This window comes from Mobula hypostoma, chromosome 14 (genome assembly GCF_963921235.1).
Source record: "Mobula hypostoma chromosome 14, sMobHyp1.1, whole genome shotgun sequence".
Lineage (NCBI taxonomy): Eukaryota > Metazoa > Chordata > Chondrichthyes > Myliobatiformes > Myliobatidae > Mobula > Mobula hypostoma.
The window spans coordinates 34,565,375-34,587,221 of NC_086110.1; the positions used below are offsets into that span (position 1 = coordinate 34,565,375).

The window sequence follows — 21,847 nt, forward strand, 5'->3', positions numbered from 1 at the left end:
GTAGAATAGGAAGGACAGGGCAGCAGGTGGGTTGAGATTGAGTCAAACTGAAAGAAAAGTGAATAAACAGCTGACTGGAACAGGTTTAATTAAATTCACCTATTTATAGTTTTAATGGAAATGGAAGAGAGTATCTTTAAGTGACTTATCTAATCCCAGGCATTTCCTCCAGATGTTCACAAACATCATCATTAATCAATTTTCCAACCTGCACCACTGATCACTGTTTCAAGCAACACCACCCAACCCCATCTGGCCAGCAACCAAACTGCCCAATCTCTGTAACCTTTCCAACAGACCAACGTGAAGACATCCCACTTACACCTGTCAATCACAATTCTAGTGCCAATGAAAATGGTTATTAGAGCTCTATACTTCGGTTGATGATATTCAGGAAAAACACCCTTAGGACTCCTGACCTCATTCCAGTCACCCCACACACCTCCCAAAATGACAATTTTGCAGGCCCAGGGTGTTATTTCTGGCTCCATACACACATAATAAAATCTACTTAATTTCCTACAAAGTGCAGAGAACTAATCATGCCTATCATTTATGCAATTTTCCCCTTTATTGCATTAATAATTTTCTAACAGTTTTTTTAAAAATTCTCTGTAGGGACAACAAACCTCTGAACACTTTCATCTATCAGCCACAAATGTTCCTTCGTTAATGGCTTTGCATGGGCACATAAAAAGTGTCTTATATTAAAAGCATGCTGGATTACCAGCCCATTATATTCTAACTGCTCCCACTTGATACTGACTGCATTTCATAAAGACTACACAGCACGCTCATCATGTCTTAAAAGGGCAACAAATTCCCTCAGTGAAACACTAAAATGAAGTACTTCCCAATACACAAGAGGACAGAAGAAGCTATAGAGGATGCTGAACACGTTTTGATTGACTTTTTAAGGCCTACATTGTATTTTAACAAAACTAATTATGACATTTTCATGTGGTTCCGCACTCTAAAACCAGCACAAATGTCTATCCTAAAACTTCATTCTAATCTCTTTTTTAACAGCACAAGGCAATACTCTCACTGCATCCCCCCCCCCCCCGTGATCTCCGATTCCCTCCGACTCTTCGACCATGTGCTCACTCAGACCTGCTACCACAGTCATGCATCCTTCTTGGGAACATGCTTTTACTGCCATCTTATGCCACATGGCTTCTCTTTACTTCACCCCTCCCAGATTCACCTATTGCCTTGTACTTCCTTCTCCCCTCCCCCCACCTTCTTACTTAAACTTCTCATCTTTTTTTTAGTCCTGATGAAGGGTCTCGGTCTGAAATGGTGACAGTTTACTCTTTTTCATAGATTCTGCTTGGCTTTTCTGATAACAAAGTGTCACAGAATTCATAAATTCATAATTACCCAAAAAATTTGAGCTACAAAATAAAACAAAAATTACAACATAAAAAATACACAACTTGGCTTCATGTTACAAAAACAAAATTGCAATATGGAGAGTTTTGAAGGAATGTAATCCCCACTGCACCCTCAGGTCAACACAGTAATTACCTGTGACAATTTATAATCCATTTTTATTTCCTACCTTATTTCATCTTATCACAAGCACCATCATTCAATTTCTTTTACCAACTACCAGCCTAGGAGCATCCATATACGCTGCACTGAACTAAACATTGAAATAGATAATGCCAGAAGGCGATCAGAATTGGGAAGAAAACAAGTTTTCAGAAGAGCAAGAAGAAACATTGCCATCATAGCCCTTTTCTAATGATTTGCACTTTTCAATGAGTGCATGCAGAGCTTGAGTGCATACAAGCATGAGGAATAATAAGAACATTCCACATCTGCATGCGGTCCTACTCCAGTGCTTTGGTTAAAGACTATTTAAGACAAATTTATGCAACATGAAGGATGATTCCCTAATGCAGGAGACACTAACTAGAAAATACTGCGGAAATCTGAGACACAGTATTGAAAGAAGGAATGGACACCACTGTCACAGCCCTATAGAGGGTTCCCACAGAATGAACTAGAATAATTACAGGAAATCGAACAAATGTTAAAATTAGTAGAAAATTCAAATGTTAAAATATTCCACTTCATTCTCTGATCTTCCCAACTTTTATTTAGTATGTGCCATCGCTAGGTAACAAACACACTCTGGCTTTAACAGCTTCCACAAATCTATTTTGTTCAGAGGTCAGAAAAAAAATACACAAAAAAAAAATCACTCAATATTGCAACCATGTCAACACAGCATGTAATGAATGGCATCAAAAGCACATAAAATAAGGAAGAATAATTACTAAAAATGGAAAGTGAAATTAATTCTGCAGATGACAGGAATGAACATATAAATGCATGTCAAACTTTTGATTGTAATAGTATCATTGGAACTGACTTGGATACAATTTGGGGGAATGGTAAACTTGGGAATGGTCTGTATATAGATTTCAGTGGGTTTAAACATACCTGTTTCAAAAAAAAACATCAACTCTGAATATGATTAAAATACAGTGGATTCTAGTTAATTGGGTCACATCAGGATCAATACATTTTAGCCCAATTAAGCGGCTGCTCCAATTAGCAGAGGTTTTGTGGAAATAGTTAAAGGTATAAAAACAAACCATTTAACCGATTTACAAATTGTGTATTTTAATGTAATACAGAACAAATCAGAAAACTATAAATACTATAAAACTGTTTACTAGTTCCCAATAGTTATCAGTGTACTCTGCTTTGTACAAGCTGGTGTATGCTGCCATGTACAAGCTGTCCAGGGAAGGGAAGCACCACTGGTGAAGGGGCTTGTAATGTCCATTCTGGGGCAGCTCACTCACCTTTGGTCCCTCAGCTCACACCTGCAGCTCCAAGTAGCTGTTCCCATGTGACAACAGCCACTCCCTGGTGCACTGCTTCGACAGGTGAGCTAAGCCAGGTAAGTGTAGCTAGCAGGCCTTGTACCTTGATCGAACAGGGACCTGCATTTGAAGTCAGCTTGATCAAGTGAGATCCAACAGCCAAAGCAGTTCTGCAAAGCTTCGTGGAGAGCGAAGGGCATGATAAGGCACAGAAGTACTTATGGTTATCCACTGCAACCAAGGAAGACCCCAGTTTGTGATGACTACTTGTATCATTGGACTTCCAAGATTAAGAGTGGAACTGTCCCCGTTCAATGGCTTTTCCACTTTTAAAACTCTCCCACACAAGTTTCATGGTTATCATTGAATATGACAGACAACCAGCACACTGCCATTTTTTTTCCCATTGACTATAAATCACCAAAATAGGTGTAGACACATAGTGCAGATAATGGACTTTATACAATGCTTTTGACGATTGCATCCTCCAAATCCTCCTTTTCATTGTAACATTCAAGATGATCGTCAATACTGTCAAATTCTTCATAGTTCCCAACTTGTTGAAGTAGTGAAATCATCTAATTTTTACTCCTGGCTGTTTCAGGCATCCCTTAGCCTAAAGGCTTGAAACCACAGTGAACTAAACAATTCTAAATTTTCTTTCCACTTACTTTCACCAACTATCAGTGACAAAAAGTCACTGCTTTTTCAGCACAAACATATGTAAATAACACTTTTTAAAAACCATTCACTCTGAGCACAGTGTAGTTTCTAACGGCCACATAAGTTCACGTGACTGCCACTAATTACCAATCGTTCAGCAACAGTATCTTGCCCCAATTAAGTGGCATAGTGTTCCAAATAAACAAAGGGAATCCCAGCTGTTTTCTTGATTAGCTTTTGTTCCTTAAGAGTTGTTCCAAATAAGCTGCTGCCCTGATTAATCGATGGCTCAATTAACCAGAAAGTGCAGTATTCATTTTGCTTTTTGGTTTCTAGATTGCAGTAACTAATTTCTTACCTGTTGTGCTTTTGCTCCATGGCAGTTCCACCATTAGTTCCAGATAATTTCGGGTCAAAGCAAACTCTGGCATTGACTGAGGCATCTTTTTTAACCTGTAAAGGTCAAAACCCATTAAAAAAATTAGGCAACATGGTTTGTAGTTTTAAGGCAGTTCTTTGAAAGATTTTTTACACTTCCTTATCAACTGAGTTTGAGGTCACATTTATTTGCAGGAATAATAGTGCCTTTGAGAAAAGCTTTATATTCTTAATTGAAAATAAAATCTAGAAGACTTACAAAGACGCTATGACCTTATGCCCAGATCTTCAGGTTTAAGAAATTAATTTGTAACAGTAGTGTTGCTGAGACAGATTCCTGTTGATTTACTAATCGAAGTGTTCCAAATTGGAATTCTGCAATTTTTTCTATCACTGCCAATTGTTATGTTTGAATTTTATGGAACTATATGACAGATTATATCTAATATTATACAAGACTAAAGAAATTTGTCATAAAGAAATTTTTGTGTGAGAATGAATGTACTATGGCTGATGTTATACCGAGCTCGAGAGTGAACTTTTTAAACCAAAAATGGTATTAAATATTAACAAAGTACTCTGGTATGAGGATCAATTTTATTTATTGACAGGAAGTAACATTCATGAAATTAAGAGATCAAGTTTCAAAGTGCATTTATTTTCAAAGAATGTACAAATTATACAACCTTGAGATATGTTAGCTTACAGGCAGTCAAGTCATGAATTTAAGGCTTAAATTTAATATGTTAAGCAGATAATAGACACATTTTCTATGAATTCCCTAGTTTTAAAATGAACCCTTGGACTGGAAAATATTAAACAAAAAAAGAATGAAAACACAAGGAACTTTGGCCAAATATTCTGCAGCTACTTGCTTAGAAAATCTATCATTTGATGCATAGTAGCAGAGCAATAAGAAAATTAATAATAGGGCAACATTTTTTTAAATGTCCCACAACTTCTTGTCCTTGCACTACATTGTTTCCTCCAGCACGTGATCTAGTTTAGGGAATAGAGCTCATGTGGTAGCAGTGGGCCCAACCCCAGATATGCCAGCTGTCAAATTGTGACATTTATGAATGTGTGGCACTTAGACATTTAAGAGCATTCAGGACTAAGTGTTGAAAGACATACACATGGTTAAGAACATGAACACATGAAGCTGCCCATTTCCCTCATTCATTTGATGGGACAACAGAATCTGCACCGGGCTGCAACTGACAGATCTCTCAGTTTAATCACTGGGATATCTGCAAAAGCTACACTGCTCTGGAGAAGGAATCCATTCATCCTCTGGCAGAGGTGCCTTGCTGAGAGAAAGACTATGCTTCAGCTTACGCTCAGAAATATCTGCTGGTAGAGCCAGGCATATCACAGCAAAAGGTCTGCTCCAATATAAAACAAAATTATTAAAAAAAAGAAAAAACAAAATCACATTTGACAGACCTATTAATAGCTTTTAATTAGCAGGACAAGCTAATTGAGTATGCAGGAATGTAACATTTGGCATTTCAAGTACAGAAATATAAAGTTATGTAGAAATCCAACGGATCTGGGTGTCCTTATAGCAACTCCTTTTATAAATTAACATGCAAAATCATCAAGAAATTGGGAAGGCAGATGGTACATTAGCATTTATAATAAATGGACTGGAGCATAAGTACAGCAATCTTACTGCTGTTAAATAAGGTCTTCATCAGACCACACAGAATTTGTATTTCACGGATGAGGCGGTATTCCTAGCAGGCAACACTCAGTATACAGGGCTTTCATTGTATTGGGTTTAGAACAATAAAAGCTGCTCTGATCATAACATAAAACTTGCAAGCAAATACTAACATGATCCTGTCTCTAGCTGGGTAGTCTGGAATCAGGGTTTCATCTCAAAAAACTAAGTGGGCCACCTGGAAAGGAGATGAATATTTTCTTTTTTGGGATTCTCTATCACAAAGACAGTGAATGCATAATCACTGTAGATATTCAAAAATGGAGATCAATATAGTTTTGGAAACAAAACAGAATCAGAATAGAGCAGATTAGTGAAAGTAAGGTAGATCAACGGTGATAATAATGAATAGCAAAGCAAGTACAAAGTGAGCGAAATGACTTAATTCAGCTGTTTTTTTACAGAGGCAGAGCAAGTACACTAGGAACCATTACCATATTTATTCTTGCTAGGACAGAGTATATTTTGGAACAGTACTGCTGATCTAAGATCCATCCAAAATCTCAAATGCTTTCATATTGCATAAATTAGAATCAATCCAAATGACGACTTGAAAAAATCCATTTAAAAGAATTGCACCTAGCTCATCAAGCTTTCAATACTGCTAAAAGAATGATGTACGTTACTGCTCAAAGATGATGATATACCTTTTGATCTCCTTAATGCAAACTTTCATTGCTTGTTCAGGCATATTTGTACTTTTAATCTTCTTCTCCAGTATGATAATATCATCACTATCATCGCCATCATCATCTTCCTGCTCAAGTGCCTCTAAATTCAATTGTCGTCCTGGAATTTGATTGTTTTTTCTAATAGGTCGGATGGTCACAATCTAACAAATACAAAAAATTCTTTGATAAATACTTCAGGGACTCTAACATTAGTTACTACACTTAACTGAATATCACATAAAAATACCAGAACAACTCAGGAGGTCAGGAAGCATCTAAGGAGGGAAATCAGCAGTCAATGTTTCTTACCAAGACTATCCATCAGGACTTGAGTCAACCATTTATTCCCCTCCATAGATACTGCCTGACCCGCTGAGTTGCTTCAAAATTTTGTGTCTGTTGCTCGATTTTTCAGCATCTGCAGAATCTTGTGTAACTTACTTAGATTGTTGTCTCCTCACCAAAATACATCTCACAACATTTACCAAAAAATGTAATATGCAGAGCTCAGAACCATTTTCTACTCTGCTCAATATGGAATTGTAGCACTCTTTCATAAAGATTAATGGAGTCTAGCAAATAAGCATTTGTTTAACCAATAATCTACACAAATTACAATTGTATGCAAAAGTTTGGGCACCTCGATCAAAATTTTTGTTTCTGTGAATAGCTAAGCGAATAAAAGATGACCTGATTTTCAAAAGGCATAAAGTTAAAGATGACACATTTCTTTAATTTTTTAAGCAAGATGACTTTTTCATTTCCATCTTTTACAGTTTCAAAATAACAAAAACGGAAAAGGGCCCGAAGCAAAGGTTTGGGCACCCTGCATGATAGTACTTACTAACACCCCCTTTGGCAAGTATCACAGCTTGTAAACGCTTTCTGTAGCCAGCTAAGAGTCTTTCAATTCTTGTTTGGGGGATTTTCACCCATTCTTCCTTGCAAAAGGCTTCTAGTTCTCTAAGATTCTTGGGCCATCTTTTGAAGTCTATCCACAGATCTTCAATGATGTCTAGGTCAGGGGACTGTGAGGGTCATGGCTAAACCTTTAGCTTGCGTCTCGAGGTAATCCACTGTGGATTTTGAGGTGTGTTTAGGATCATTATTCTGTTGTAGAAGCCATCCTCTTTTCATCTTCAGCCTTTTTTTTTACAGATGGTGTGATGTTTGCTTCCAGAATTTGCTGGTATTTAATTGAATTCATTCTTCCCTCTACCAGTGAAATGTCCCCATGCCACTGGCTGCAACACAAGCCCAAAGCATGATCAATCCACCCCTGTGCTTAACAGTTGGAGAGGTGTTCTTTTCATGAAATTCTGCACCCTTTTTTCTCCAAACATACCTTTGCCCAATGCGGCCAAAAAGTTCTATTTTAACTTCATCAGTCAACAGGACTTGTTTCCAAAATGCATCAGGCTTGTTTACATGCTCCTTTGCAAACTTCTGACGCTGAATTTTGTGGTGATGACGCAGGAAAGGTTTTCTTCTGATAACTATTCCATGAAGGTCATATTTGTGCAGGTGTCGCTGCATAGTAGAACAGCGCACCACCACTCCAGAGTCTGCTAAATCTTCCTGAAGGTCTTTTGCAGTCAAATGGGGGTTTTGATTTGCCTTTCTAGCAATCCTACGAGTAGTTCTATCAGAAAGTTTTCTTGGTCTTCCAGACCTCAACTTGACCTTCACCATTCCTTTTAACTGCCATTTCTTAGTTACATTACGAACTGAGGAAACAGCTACCTGAAAACGCTTTGCTATCTTCTTATAGCCTTCTCCTGCTTTGTGGGCATCATTTATTTTAATTTTCAGAGTGCTAGGCAGTTGCTTAGAGGAGCACATGGCTGCTGATTGTTGGGACAAGGTTTGAGGAGTCAGGGTATTTATAAAGCTTTGAAATTGGCATCACCTGGCCTTTCCTAACGATGACTATGAACAAGCCATAGCCCTAACAAGCTAATTAAGGTCTGAGACCTTGATAAAAGTTATCTGAGAGCTCAAATCTCTCGGGGTGCCCAAACTTTTGCATGGTGCTCTTTTCCTTTTTTTCACTCTGCAATTGTACAAACAAAAATAATACACTAATCTTGCTTAAAATGTTGAAAAGAATGTCTCATCTTTAACTTTATGACTTTTGGAGATCCAGTTCATCTTCTACTCACTTAACTATTCACAGTAACAGAAATTTTGACCAGGGGTGCCCAAACTTTTGCATGTCACTGTATTTCACATATAATTACCTAAATTATGCATATGGTGTACATTAAATTAAATATTTAAGTGAAATATAGACCAACTGCTTCAGTCAGTGGACTACAGTCCCTCATCAATAACAGTTTTGTTTCACATTTGAAATTGCAGGAAGCAATACAATCACTTGCTATTCATAAGGAATAATGTATAAATAATATTGCTGGAATTTTATCACAAAAGTTTCAAAAACATAATTCCATTAGGAATTTATATTACTCCCTTTACAAAACAAATCTTTCCCATGCATCATAACAAATGTAAAAACCTAAAATTTGGCCATAGAAGGGCATACAGGGTTCAAATCCTGGTGCTGACTGTCAGGAGATTGTACATTCCCCCAGTGACCGTGTGGGTTTCCTCTGGATACAGCAATTTTCTTTTGATGTTCAACACTGGAAAAACCTTGGAACAGTCTTTAGTCAACAGTTAATACAGCATCGTAAAAAAGTATAACTTGCAATCTTGCAGTCCTCTGCATCAAAATTTAATGGATTAAATAACTAATTATGTCATTGCGGTACAAGAAATCACACCTACCTGCTTTTCACCACTTGGCTTTAATTTATGAGCTTTTTGAAGTAATTTTAGTCCTTCAATTTGCCGAACAAGCAATGGAATGGTCTTCTTAAATCTTTCTTCTAAGCCAACAGCATCCAGTACCTATGTATCAAAGCACAAACTAGGTATTACTGAATTGCTCCAAGTTAGATCTGTAGATCCCCAACTACAATTTTACCCATATGCAATCTGTAAATAAAATGCATACCCTTTATTGCAAAATTATAATACACCAGATTATGCAATAAAAAGCAACCTTTTCCAATATTTAAAATTAAGTTCAGAATTGGTAATACTGCTCTCTGCTTGCAGTTATGTGAAGTAAAATATCTGATGCCATGTATTTTAAACCAATAGTTCAGAGGACCCTTTATTTTTCCGCATCTATTTCCCAAACTTCACCACCACTCCTCACCGTGGCTACTCAACTAAAGGTTCCGAACCCTCAACAGTTAACTATAACATCTCAACAACTATCACCACTTTCCAATGATCTCTCGCAGCCAGCTCTTGCTCCAGAACTCTGACCAAACCTAAACTCAATCTCTCCACTGACTGCAACACACACACACCAAATGCTGGAGGAACTCAGCAGGCCAGGCAGAATCTGTGGAAATGAGTAAACAGTCGACGTTTCGGGCCAAAACCTGAAAAGGGGGTATCGGAGAGGACAGAAGGCCACTGAAGCAAGGAAAGAGGGAGGCAATGAGCAGGTTAAGGAGATGAGGTGAGAGGGGCAACAGGAACGGGGAATGGTGAAGGGGGTGGGGTGGGGGAGGCAATTAGCACAAGTTCGAGAAATCGATGTTTACACCATCAGGTTGGAGGCTACCCAGATGGAATATAAGGTGTTGCTCCTCCAACCTGAGTGTGGCCTCATCGTGACAGTGGAGAAGGTGATGGAATGACATGTCAGAATTGGAATGGGAAGTAGAATTGAAATGGGTGGCCGCTGGGAGATCCCATATTTTGTGGCGGACAGAGTGAAAGTGCTCGACAAAGCAGATCTATATCAGGTCTCAATGATATACAGGAGGCCACATCAAGAGCACCAGATATATGACCCCAACAGACTTGCAGGTGAAGTGTCACCTCACTTGGAAGGACTTTTTGGGGCCCTGAATGGTAGTGAGGGAGAGGGTATAGGAGCAGGTATGGCACTTGTTCTGCTTGCATGGATAAGTACCAGGAGGAGGGAGATCAGTGGTGAGGGACGAGGGGGCAGAGTGATCCCTGCGGAAAGCAGAAAGTTGGGGGGGGGGTGAAAATATGCTTGGTGGTGGGATCCCTTTGGAGATGGCAGAATTTACAGAGAATTATGTACTGGACGTGGAGGCTAGTGGGGTGGTAGGTGAGGTTAAGAGGAACCCTATCCCTGTGTGGCAGCAGGAGAATGGTGGAAGAAGGGAAGCCCCTTCCTTTGAAGAAGGATATCGCAGTTGTTCTGGAATGAAAAAGCAGATGCAGCAGAAACAGAGGAACTGAGAGAATGGAATGGCATTTTTACAAGTGACAGGGTGGGAATAGGTAGGGTCCAGATCGCTGTGAGTCAGTGGGTTTATAAAATATATCCGTAGATAGACTCTACTCACTGTTGTAGGGTAGTTAGCACGTTCCCCTGTAAATACCCAAACACGAACCCCAAAACTGAACTTCTGACTCTCTTTGTGCATCCCGCACTAAAGCCAATTCAGTCTCAGGCTTCATGAACTTTGGAATTTTCCAGAGGTTAGCCTACTACAGATGAACAGTTTAACTGTCTGTTTAACCTCCAGCCCAATTTTTTTCCTCTCAGGTAAAATTGTAAACTGCATTTCTTATGAACAAACAAAATAAAAGACAATGAGAATTTTGATGAAATTATTTTACTTTTCAGTTACAGTTATTCAACATCTTACATGAATTTTTAAATTTTATGCTCTATGAACGTGCATTTATAATCCTCTGTACCTGCAGCTTTTCATTAGCACTAGTCCGGATAATTGACGCTAGGATGTCAGGCAGTGTTTCTCTAGGAAGGCTATCCAGCAAGTGTCTCAGCTTGGCAACGACTGGTACTGACATATCCAACATCTCCACCAGCTGCAAACATTAAATTATCCATTACTGCACAATTTTTACCAAGTGCCATGGGTCACATATTATGCAATGCTTTCACGTTCTGAAAAGATTAAAGAATTTTGCATTAAATCACATCAGCACTTTTTAAAAATGTTTATGGAGCAGCAGGAAAATTTAAACGCTTTCAAACTAATTCATCCTAATATCAACCTGGAGCCACTTGGAAACGTTCAAGCAGGTAAGAGATTTAAATACATATTCTGCTGAATTTGAAAGTGGATAGTTTCAACAAGATTCCTGCATGATTGCCAGCCAGACTGACCTGCCAGAGAGTTGGGGGAGTGATGGTCTTGTTAGATTAAAAAGGATGGTGTTAATGGCACCATGTACGCTACCTTCAACAGATTTCAGCAATCAACCTGACTCTAATTTGGTGGCCCAATAACAGAAAAGAGGCAGGTTCGTGAATTTCAGTAATTTTATCTTCACAACTGCCCAAAACTCAGTCATCCTCGAGTTTAAAATTAGCAGAGCAGTGACATGTTTTGATGAGTTGATACTCTGCCTTTGCCTTGCATTTTTCCAACCTCTCAAGTCAAGTCAAGTCAAGATAAATGAAGATAATTCCAGAACTGGGAAGATTATAAAAGAAAATGACTTATAAAAAAATTACACAATCTATGAACATAAAATTACAAAATCTACGAACATTTTTTAAAAAGACCAACTTTTACTTTAAACAACAATCATCAGCTATAAACTCACCTACCGCCACCTCTCAAGTTAGTTTTATTCAGGTTAGTATCCTTGTTTCAGGCTTAACTAAATTATTCCCAAACTCTTACTCAAAATTGAAGCAACACACATCAAAGTTGCTGGTGAACACAGCAGGCCAGGCAGCATCAGTAGGAAGAGGTGCAGTCGACGTTTCAGGCCGAGACCCTACTGATGCTGCCTGGCCTGCTGTGTTCACCAGCAACTTTGATGTGTGTTGCTTCAATTTCCAGCATCTGCAGAATTCCTGTTGTTTGCGTCAAAATTGAAGCACTGTATTTTCATATAAATCAAACTTCAAAAATATGCCACAGTTGGAAATAAAATATTAGAATCGAAATAGGAGATACATTCAGATAATTCTGAGACACTCAGCAGATAAACTTGTATCTGTGTAAGAGAAACCTAACTTTTCAGTGAAGTGCCCTTCATCAGAACTGTTAACTAATTGTTATTTCAAATTTCTAGCATCCACAGTCTTTGATTTTCATCCAGAATAAATTTATTTTTGTAAGTTATGAAGTATTTCATTAAGATACATTTTCTTGATTTTAAAAAATGCAACTTTTTGAATTCCAAAGTGTTTATCTTTAAAACAAATCACATTCTGGTATTCATATCTTGTTGCACAGCCAAGATTTATTATGGGGGTAACATATGCACTCTAATTAGTAGTAGTTTGACCCACTACAGTGCGGCTTAATCACCCAAAACTAATCAATGTAAATTACAATTATATTAAAAAACTTTACACAGACCTGAACTGCATATTTGTAGAACTGCTGTGAAAGGTCATTCAACTCCCCAATACCATCTGTGTATTGCTCCAACCGATCAAGCTGTTCCACTTTAGCCACTGGAAATGGCTTCTCCTTCACAATCTCAAGTATGTTAAACCGACAAAGGCCCGTGATCAATAGAGTATAGCGTGGCTTTGGCCAATTACTGCCTACTATCTGCACTGCAATACCAGCTGTTCCAATCCTAATCACAATGTGAAAAAGACAACAAATCAGCAAATCAAAAAAGTTGTTTGTTTTAAAGAAATGCAGAATATATAAAAGATATTAAACTAAAGGATGCAATAATACTAGAATCACAACAAATAACATACATGATAAGAATGATTACCTTGCCAATTGCCTGGCAATAAATAAAAAAAACATGCAAATCTTCTGTTCGAACTGTTTAAAAAAGAAATCAAGAGCATTTTCAAATACTGTTGATTCTGGTTAACTGGGCCATCAGTTAATCGGGACAGTCAATTAACAGGACAACTCTTAAAGATCAAAAACTAATCAAGGAAAAAGCCTTCATTTATTTGGGACACTATGCTGCTTAATTGGGACAGGAGACGGTTGACAAACTGTTGAACGTGTGCACTTGTGTTACCCTGAGACACTTCACTGTGCTTACAGCAAACAGTTTTTAAAATGGAGTCAGCTGCTTGTGTTCAAAAAACAGTGATTTTTGTCACTGACAGCCGCGCGAGAAATAAGCAGCAAGACAATTCAGAACTGTTGCTCACTGTGGTTTCAAACATTCAGGCTTCGAGATGCCAGAAACAGCCAGGAGTGAAAATGAGATGATTTCACCACTTCAAGTTAGGAAGAATTTGAAAGTATTGATAATCATCTTGAATGCTACAATGAAAATAAAGATTTGGATAATGCAATTGTTGATAGCATTGTATGGATGCAGTACATTATCAATACCAGGTGTCTGTGCTGATTTTGTTCATTTACAGTCAATCAAAAGAATGTGTACACTGGATGAATTCCTCTGTCGATAACCATTAGAAACTAATATGCAATGTTATAGTACTGTAGTATCATTAATAGTGTTCTGTTCTGTATTTCATTGAAATATACTTGTTAGCAAAAATACAGAAAATGCTGGAAGAACTTATCAGGTCAGACAGCATCTGTGGAAAAGAGTAAACAGTCGACGTTTCAGGCCGAGACCCTTCTTCGGGACTGGGTGAGAACCCTTTCTTATTCCTTTTGAACTTCAGCTAATTAGGACTGCCGTTTAATTGGGCCAAAGCGTACTGGTCCTGATTTGTGCCAATTAGCTGGAATCCATAGTACACAAAAATTACAGCCATACCCAAATTGGAGTAGAAGAATACATTTGTAACAATAATCAGGACATATATAGAAATATTCAATTCTATCTTATAGCTTTTTTCCTTTGGTTGCAAATTACTTCTTTTCCTAAGACATAGGTGGTTTATTTTCTGAAAAAGTAATTTCTTACTTAAATTTAAATCAAAGCAAGTCAAATGGATTATTTAGAAAGCCAGTTAGGTTATTTGCATTAGGCAAAACAAAGCTCATACCAAAACTCACAGACGGAGTGGTCCACTGATACCCAAGTCAATGTAACAGCCTAAAGTATTTATTTCATTTCAATCAGTTCTCTTGAGCATGTCAACTAGTACATCAACAATTTTTTCCTCTCATTAACATCTTAGCTCCTTTCCTGCACCACAACTGGTCCATCTGATTTATGTTTGGTTATTGTTTCATTGCTATTTATTTGTGTTAGCACTCTTATCTCAGTATCAGAAGACAGTGCAGCTCCAGTACAGAGTTCAATGTAGTTTCAAAAGAAACAAAATGAAAGCAAACTGTTGCAAGCCCTACAAAACTGTACACTAAAACAGAAAATGCTGGGGATACTTAGCAGATCAGGCAGCACTTGCGAAGAGCTTTTCAGCTTAATGACCATAAAATTTGGAAAATGATAAACACTGAGAAAGCTCTAAGAGTTAAGATAGAGAACAAGCAGAAAGAACAAAAGGGAAAATGGCCTGGGTGAAGGTAAACAAAACAGATTTACAGTGCTGTGCAAAAATGAATAGTAATGGTAATAAAGGGCCAAGCAGAACAATACGCCAAAATAACAGAACAATTCGAGTCCAAGTGGTAATGAATTGTGTGATCAAATGCTGCTGCTTAAGCTAAATACAGAGATTCACTAGAACAGTATGAGGGGCCAGAGATGAGTCGTCAGATACGGAATAGGACAGAAAACCAGAAGTTTGCAAAACGATCAAAATGACATCTGCTGCATAGCTTGAAACCCCTTCACATGGGTAATCACATTTTGAACATGCTCGCAATTTGGGCAAAATAATAAACTTACTGAACAGTTCATTATATCCATCTCAGTAGCCAGCAAAAAAAACTTAGAAATACCAGATGAATTAATGAAGCAAAAAACTTTTAACTATTGCACAAGGTGTCACTTAAATTAATTCTACACAAGGTTGAGCTGCTTACAGAGCACAAATCATTGCAAACGTTTTCTGCGTGGGGCAATAGTTTATTCGTCAACCACCAGCAGAACATTTAGTCTACAGGTTTTAACCATGACCAGCAGGAAGTATAAAAACTGTAAACGAAAACAGAACTGCTTTTTAATCACAAATTACAAACACTGAAAGCATTTAAAGAGGACAACATCAAAGTCCCTTGCCCAAGTGTCTACTGAAGTTTGGGTGGCTGCTGCCGAGGCCTACCTGTGCAAGTGGGGCAGGTCCTCGGCCTCGCTGTCGGGGTCTCTGGTGCTGGGGATGACCCCGATGATGGTGCTCCGGACCGAAGTGCCCCTGAGAAGCCTGCTCTTCACCAGTTGTACGTTTCGGGGGGTCTCCACACTGATGCGTATCGTAGAGCCAGGGAGCAAAACGCCCTCGTTGGTCAGCAACAGCGGGAGCCGGCTTGGGATCTGGATAACACTCGAGCCCATGGCGATGGCCTTCCGTCCCTCACTCCGTGCAGTCTCCCGAGATCCCGGAGCGGAGTAGAGCACCGAGCCACCTCACCCCGCCTTCCCCCGGACCTACGGGTCCCCGCCGCTGCCACCACAGTCGGGACAACGCGCACGCGCTCCGAAGTCAAGCCGCCCAAGCATTGCGCAATAGTTCAAAATACAAACATTCAACTGATTAAAGGTTATTGACACGGAACCGCAGCTTTGTTCCCCTGATCAGAATTAATCTTTCACTATTATTTAGTTTTCTCTCTCCGCTAGTTTTATTCTGATATAATAGGGACATTTAAAAAATCTGTTATGTTCTGTTTTGCCGTGATCTGTGGAGTATCTCCAATATGTTCTGTACATTTTGCACAATGCAAGGTTATGTGAACAGCAATGAGATGTATGCTTGGATGATTTTTTCTTATTTTAGTGACGTGAGGTGAGAGCTAAATGTTGACTAGGTCACCAGGAATAGTGCCAACTGTGTTCTTCAAACGGTGCCATAGTGTAGGCCAATTTATACTTCTGCATCAAATCTACAGCATAGGAACAGCGCAGCTGCATACCCTGCGCCGTACCCCACACCACAGCCTGACATGCACCTCCCCAACAAATGCAACTAGTGACGCAGACCGCAACAACTGTGATTGATCCGCTTGGTAGCATCGCATTTCCTCCTACGCTGCATTAGCTTCCCATTGAGTGACTGAAGGGCAGGGAAGGAACTCTGGCTGCAATGCTTTCCATAAAGCTTTACAGACCTCTGAAATTATGGAGGACCCTGTGCTTGACGCCAGTTTGTAGCTAGCTGCTACAGCCTGTTGACTTCCACCTGAAGCTAAAACTCGAATGGTGATTGTCAGTCTCTGAGTATACTGTGCGAAATTAATAGTTGGAGACGACGAATCAAATCGTCAAATCTACCTGTCGATATCTGAAAATATTTGAAATGCATTTCCTCGTCCATGTCCCTCAGTGGCCGGACAAGCACAGAAAATTCACCCTCCTTCAGCTTCAGTCGCCATTGTTTTAAGTTTGAGTTTCTACGTGTTGAGTTTCAACATGAAGAAACTCAACACAGTGGCATAGAAACCCCACCGCCAACTAACGTTTTATCGGTGAATTGCGGAGCGACGCAGACACACCAACGCACAGGTATAAATACTCACAACGGCGTAGCCCACTTGCAGAGGCTACGGCGTAGGCTACTGCGTAGAAGTATAAATCAGCCTTAACATCTCACCTCTAAGCAGCCTTTCAGTGCTAACCAGAGTATCACTCCCGGTGATGTGTCCAAGCCTCCTGAATGGGGCTTGAATCTTCCGAGACAGAGCTTGTGGAGTCACCACTGAGCCATGGCTGAATGCGTTGCAATTTATGTGAACTCATTTCTTCCTGTGGTAAACCATATATATGTGTTGTAACTGGGTTACCTGTCTGGACACTGCCCCTGTGGCTTCTCCCACAGACCCCTGAATAAAGGCGACTGGGCCATGGCTCCTCCTTTCAGTCCAGGGGCAGACACTCAGCATGCTGGAGGTCACATTTTACTGCGAATAAAAGCCTTTCAGTATTTACTCAACTTCCAGTCTTTTGGAGTTATTGATGGTGCATCAATTTTATTCGCAGTAATTTTAAAGCATGGAGCATTCTCTGAGACCCGACAAGTTAGACCTCGACCCACAAGCACCTGAAGCTGGAAACGCTTTTGAACTCTGGCTGGCTTGCTTTGAATCATACCTGGAGGCGATTGAAGTGACCGACTCCTCAGCGAAGCACAGATTTCTCCTTTCCAGGGTCAGTCCACGGGTCTACTTGATAATCAGAGACCAGCCGAGCTATGACGGTGTGATGAGCGACCTCAAAGGACAATATTTGCAGCCGGTAAACACCGTCTACGCACGGCATCGCTCAGCGACTCGGCACCAGCGGCCTGGGGAGTCAGGTGCTGCGTTTGTCCAGGCACTACAGACACTCGTGCGGACCTGCGGCTGCCAAGAACTGACGGCAGAACAACATGCGGAGCTCCTAGTGAGAGACGCTTTCGTCACGGGGACCAGGTCAGTGTATGTGCACCAGCGGCTGCTGGAAAAAGCTGATCTTACCTTACATTCGGTGATTGAGCTGGCCGACATGCTGGAGGCAGCTCTGCACAACTTCTGAGGCTCTCCAGGCACGTGATCCCCTGATGGCCTCGTGGGTGCCGCAGACCCCACAACCCGCCAGCGAATCGACCTCGGCTGCAGCCAGTCGTGAGTCCGCGAAGTGCTACTTCTGCGGACTGGAGAAGCACCCCCGGAAACGCTGCCAAGCCTGAGAAGCTACCTGCTCCAGCTGCGGAAAGAAGGGCCACTTCGCTAAGGCCTGTAAGTCCAAACCGCAAGCGGGATCGAGCAGCGCTGTGTGCGAGATATGGGGGTCGCCATCTTGCCTGCCGCCATCTTCCCTGCACCCCGCCACCACGTGCGAGACATGGGGGTCGACATCTTGCCTGCCGCCATCTTCCCTGCACCCCGCCATCACGTGCGAGACATGGGGGCGGCTATCTTGGTCGGCGCCACCGCCCACCACCTACAACCAACGGGTGCTCATGGGGCACCCCACCGCACTGGACCAAGACAGCGACTCAACATTGGCCTCCGTGACCCTCGACCAAAGTGCTCCCCACCAGCTCGCAAGGTCTATGATGGACATCCTGGAGGAGGGGCGCAGGACAAGCTGCCTGTCTGACACGGGCAGCACAGAGAGTTTTATCCACCCGGACACGGTGCAGCATTGCGAACTTGCAATACAGCTGGTAAGTCAAAGGGTCACCATGGCTTCCAGGTCGCATACAACTGACATCCAGGGGGGTTGTGTAGCGACACTAGTGGTGCAGGGCACAGAATGTCGAGACTTTACATTACTGGTCATGCCTCAACTGTGTGCCCCAGTGCTAATGGGGCTCGACTTCCAGAGCCACCTGAAAAGCGTGACAATGGAGTAGAAACATAGAAACATAGAAAATAGGTTCAGGAGTAGGCCATTCGGCCCTTCGAGCCTGCACCGCCATTCAGTATGATCATGGCTGATCATCCAACTCAGAACCTTGTACCAGCCTTCCCTCCATACCCCCTGATCCCTTTAGCCACAAGGGCCATATCTAACTCCCTCTTAAATATAGCCAATGAACTGGCCTCAACTGTTTCCTGTGGCAGAGAATTCCACAGATTCACCACTCCCTGTGTGAAGAAGTTTTTCCTAATCTTGGTCCTAAAAGGCTTCTCCTTTATCCTCAAACTGTGACCCCTCGTTCTGGAACGTATGATGGGCCCCTCCCACCAATCACTGTCGTAAATCCTCAGTTTTGTAGGAATACGTCACATAACCCGCTACTGACCACCCACACACACTGACCCGCACATCCCACCCAACTCCATGCCAACAGCTGCACTACGGACACCACTTGCGGCTTCTCCACCCTCAAGATCCCTCCCCCACCGCTGTTCGCTAACCTGACCCCCGACTGTAAACCTGTGGCAACTAAAAGCAGGAGGTACAGCGCGGGGGACAGAGCTTTCATTAAGTCGGAGGTGCAGCGGCTGGTCAGGGAGGGGGTCATTGAGGCAAGCACAAGTCCTTGGAGGGCGACGGTGGTGGTTGTTCGGAACGGGGAGAAGAATAGGATGGTCGTGGACTATAGCCAGACCATCAATAGGTTCATGCAGCTCAATGCGTACCCTCTACCCCGCATTGCAGATATGGTCAATCAGTAGCACAGTACAAGGTGTACTCGACCATAGACCTAAAATCCGCTTACCATCAGCTCCCCATCCACCGGGAGGACCGCCCTTACACCACCATCAAGGCGGACGGCAGGCTTTATCACTTCCTGCACGTCCCCGTTGGTGTCACAAATGGTGTATCTGTCTTCCAGAGGGAAATGGACTGGATGGTGGACCAGTGCCAACTGAAGGCCACGTTCCCATATCTGGATAACATCACCATCTGCGGTCACGATTGGCAGGATCACAACAACAACCTCCAAAAATTTCTCCAAGCGGCCAAAGCTTTCAACCTCACCTATAACAAGGACAAGTGTGTAGTTGGGACCACCAGACTTGCTATCCTTGGGTGTGTCGTGGAGAACAGAGTCATTGGCTCTGACCCCGACTGTATGCGCCCCCTGTTGGAACTCCCTCTTCCCAACACCCTCAGAGCCCTCAAAAGGTGCCTGGGCTTCTTTTCATATTACGCCCAATGGGTCTCTAACTACGCAGACAAGGCCCGCCCCCTAGTCAAGTCCACCACATTCTCCCTCTCAGCCGAGGCCTGCGCGGCCTTCAGCCACATAAAAGGGGACATTGCCAAAGCAGCAATGCATGCGGTGGATGAGTCCATTCCCTTCCAAGTAGAGAGTGACGCCTCTGACTTTGCACTGGCTGCTACCCTCAACCAGGTGGGAAGACTGGTGGCGTTCTTCTCCCGTACCCTTCAAGGCCCTGAAATTCGGCACTTCGCGGTGGAGAAAGAGGCCCAGGCCATAGTGGAAGCTATTAGGCACTGGAGGCACTATCTCGCCGGCAAAAGGTTCACCCTGCTAACTGACCAGCACTCAGTCGCATTCATGTTTAATAACCAACAGCCGGGCAAAATCAAAAATGATAAAATTCTGAGGTGGAGAATCGAACTCTCCACCTTCAACTGTGACATCATGTACAGGCCTGGGAAGCTCAACGAGCCCTCCGATGCCCTATCCTGGGGAACATGCGCCAGCGCGCAGATCGACCGGCTATACGCTCTACATGCAGATCTTTGCCACCCGGGGGTCACCCGGCTTTTCCACTTCGTGAAAGCCCGAAACCTGCCTTACTCCCTTGAGGAGATCAGGACGATGACCAGGGACTGCCAAGTCTGTGCAGAGTGCAAACCACACTTCTACCGACCCGAAAAGGCACAACTCATCAAGGCCACCTACCCCTTTGAGCGACTGAGTGTTGACTTTAAGGGCCCCCTTCCCTCCACCGACCGCAATGTGTGCTTTCTTAACGTTATCGATGAGTACTCGCGGTTCCCCTTTGCCATCCCCTGCCTCGACACCACTACCACGTCAGTTATAAAAGCCCTGCGCAAGCTCTTCACTCTGTTCGGATACCCATGCTGTATCCACAGTGACAGAGGGTCCTTATTTATGAGTGACGAGCTGCGCCAATATCTACCGGCTAGGGGAATTGCAACTAGTCGGACCACGAGCTATAATCCCCAGGGGAATGGACATGTGGAGAAGGAGAATGGTACGGTGTGGAAAGCCACACTTTTAGCCCTCAGGTCAAAGGGACTGCCGGTCTCCCGCTGGCAAGAGGTCCTTCCTGAGGCACTCCACTCCATCCGCTCCCTGTTATACACATCCACCAATGCCACCCCTCATGAGCGACTTTTTTCTTTTCCCAGAAAATCGACCACTGGAACCACCCTACCAACTTGGCTGACGTCCCCGGGGCCAGTGCTGCTCCGGAAACATGCGAGGAGCCATAAATACTCCCCGATAGTCGAGAGGGTTCACTTACTTCATGCAAACCCCCAGTACGCCTACGTGGTTTTACCTGATGGGCGGGAGGACACGGTCTCTATCCGTGACCTGGTGCCCGCAGGAGCACCCAGCCCCTACCCTGAACACTCTGTGGTGACTACTGACCCCGTACCCACCGATGTATGTACCCACCAGACACCGTGCACTCCAAATCCTACACAGATACCATACGACACTCCTATACCGGGCTCGTCGCACACGCACGAGGGATTACCGATGCCTAACGTGCTGGCACCTGAAGTCAGGCCGGAGCCAGCACAACCGCCATCGCCGATGCAGTCACCGCCGGTGCTACGTAGATCACAGCGACGGACTCGACCGCCTGATAGACTTAACCTGTAAATATACTTGTTTTAAATATTGTCAGACTCTTTTAAAAAAAAAGTAGGGGTGAATGTGGTAAACCATATTTATATGTTGTAACTGGGTTACCTGTCTGGACACGCCCTCTGCTGACTGCCCCTGTGGCTCCTCCCACAGACCCCTGAATAAAGGTGATTTCGCCCTGCTCCTCCCCCTCAGTCCAGGGGCAGACACTCAGCATGCTGGAGGTCACATTTTACTGCGAATAAAAGCCTTTCAG

The 21,847-nt window shown here is 42.4% G+C and overlaps 1 protein-coding gene across 1 annotated transcript in view; it reads right to left on the minus strand.

Moving 5' to 3' along the window:
• The window catches only part of lonp2 (lon peptidase 2, peroxisomal), a 70,359-nt gene extending 54,540 nt beyond the window's left edge, over positions 1–15,819 (minus strand). Inside the window, exons 1-6 of the mRNA XM_063066924.1 lie at positions 15,454–15,819; positions 12,686–12,911; positions 11,043–11,174; positions 9,072–9,194; positions 6,258–6,442; positions 3,865–3,959 (exon numbers count right to left, since the gene is read on the minus strand). Of these exons, the coding sequence (XP_062922994.1) occupies positions 3,865–3,959; positions 6,258–6,442; positions 9,072–9,194; positions 11,043–11,174; positions 12,686–12,911; positions 15,454–15,683 (991 nt within the window). The 5' untranslated portion in view covers positions 15,684–15,819. The remainder of the gene's footprint in view (positions 1–3,864; positions 3,960–6,257; positions 6,443–9,071; positions 9,195–11,042; positions 11,175–12,685; positions 12,912–15,453) is intronic.
• Between the last annotated feature and the right edge of the window lie 6,028 nt (positions 15,820–21,847).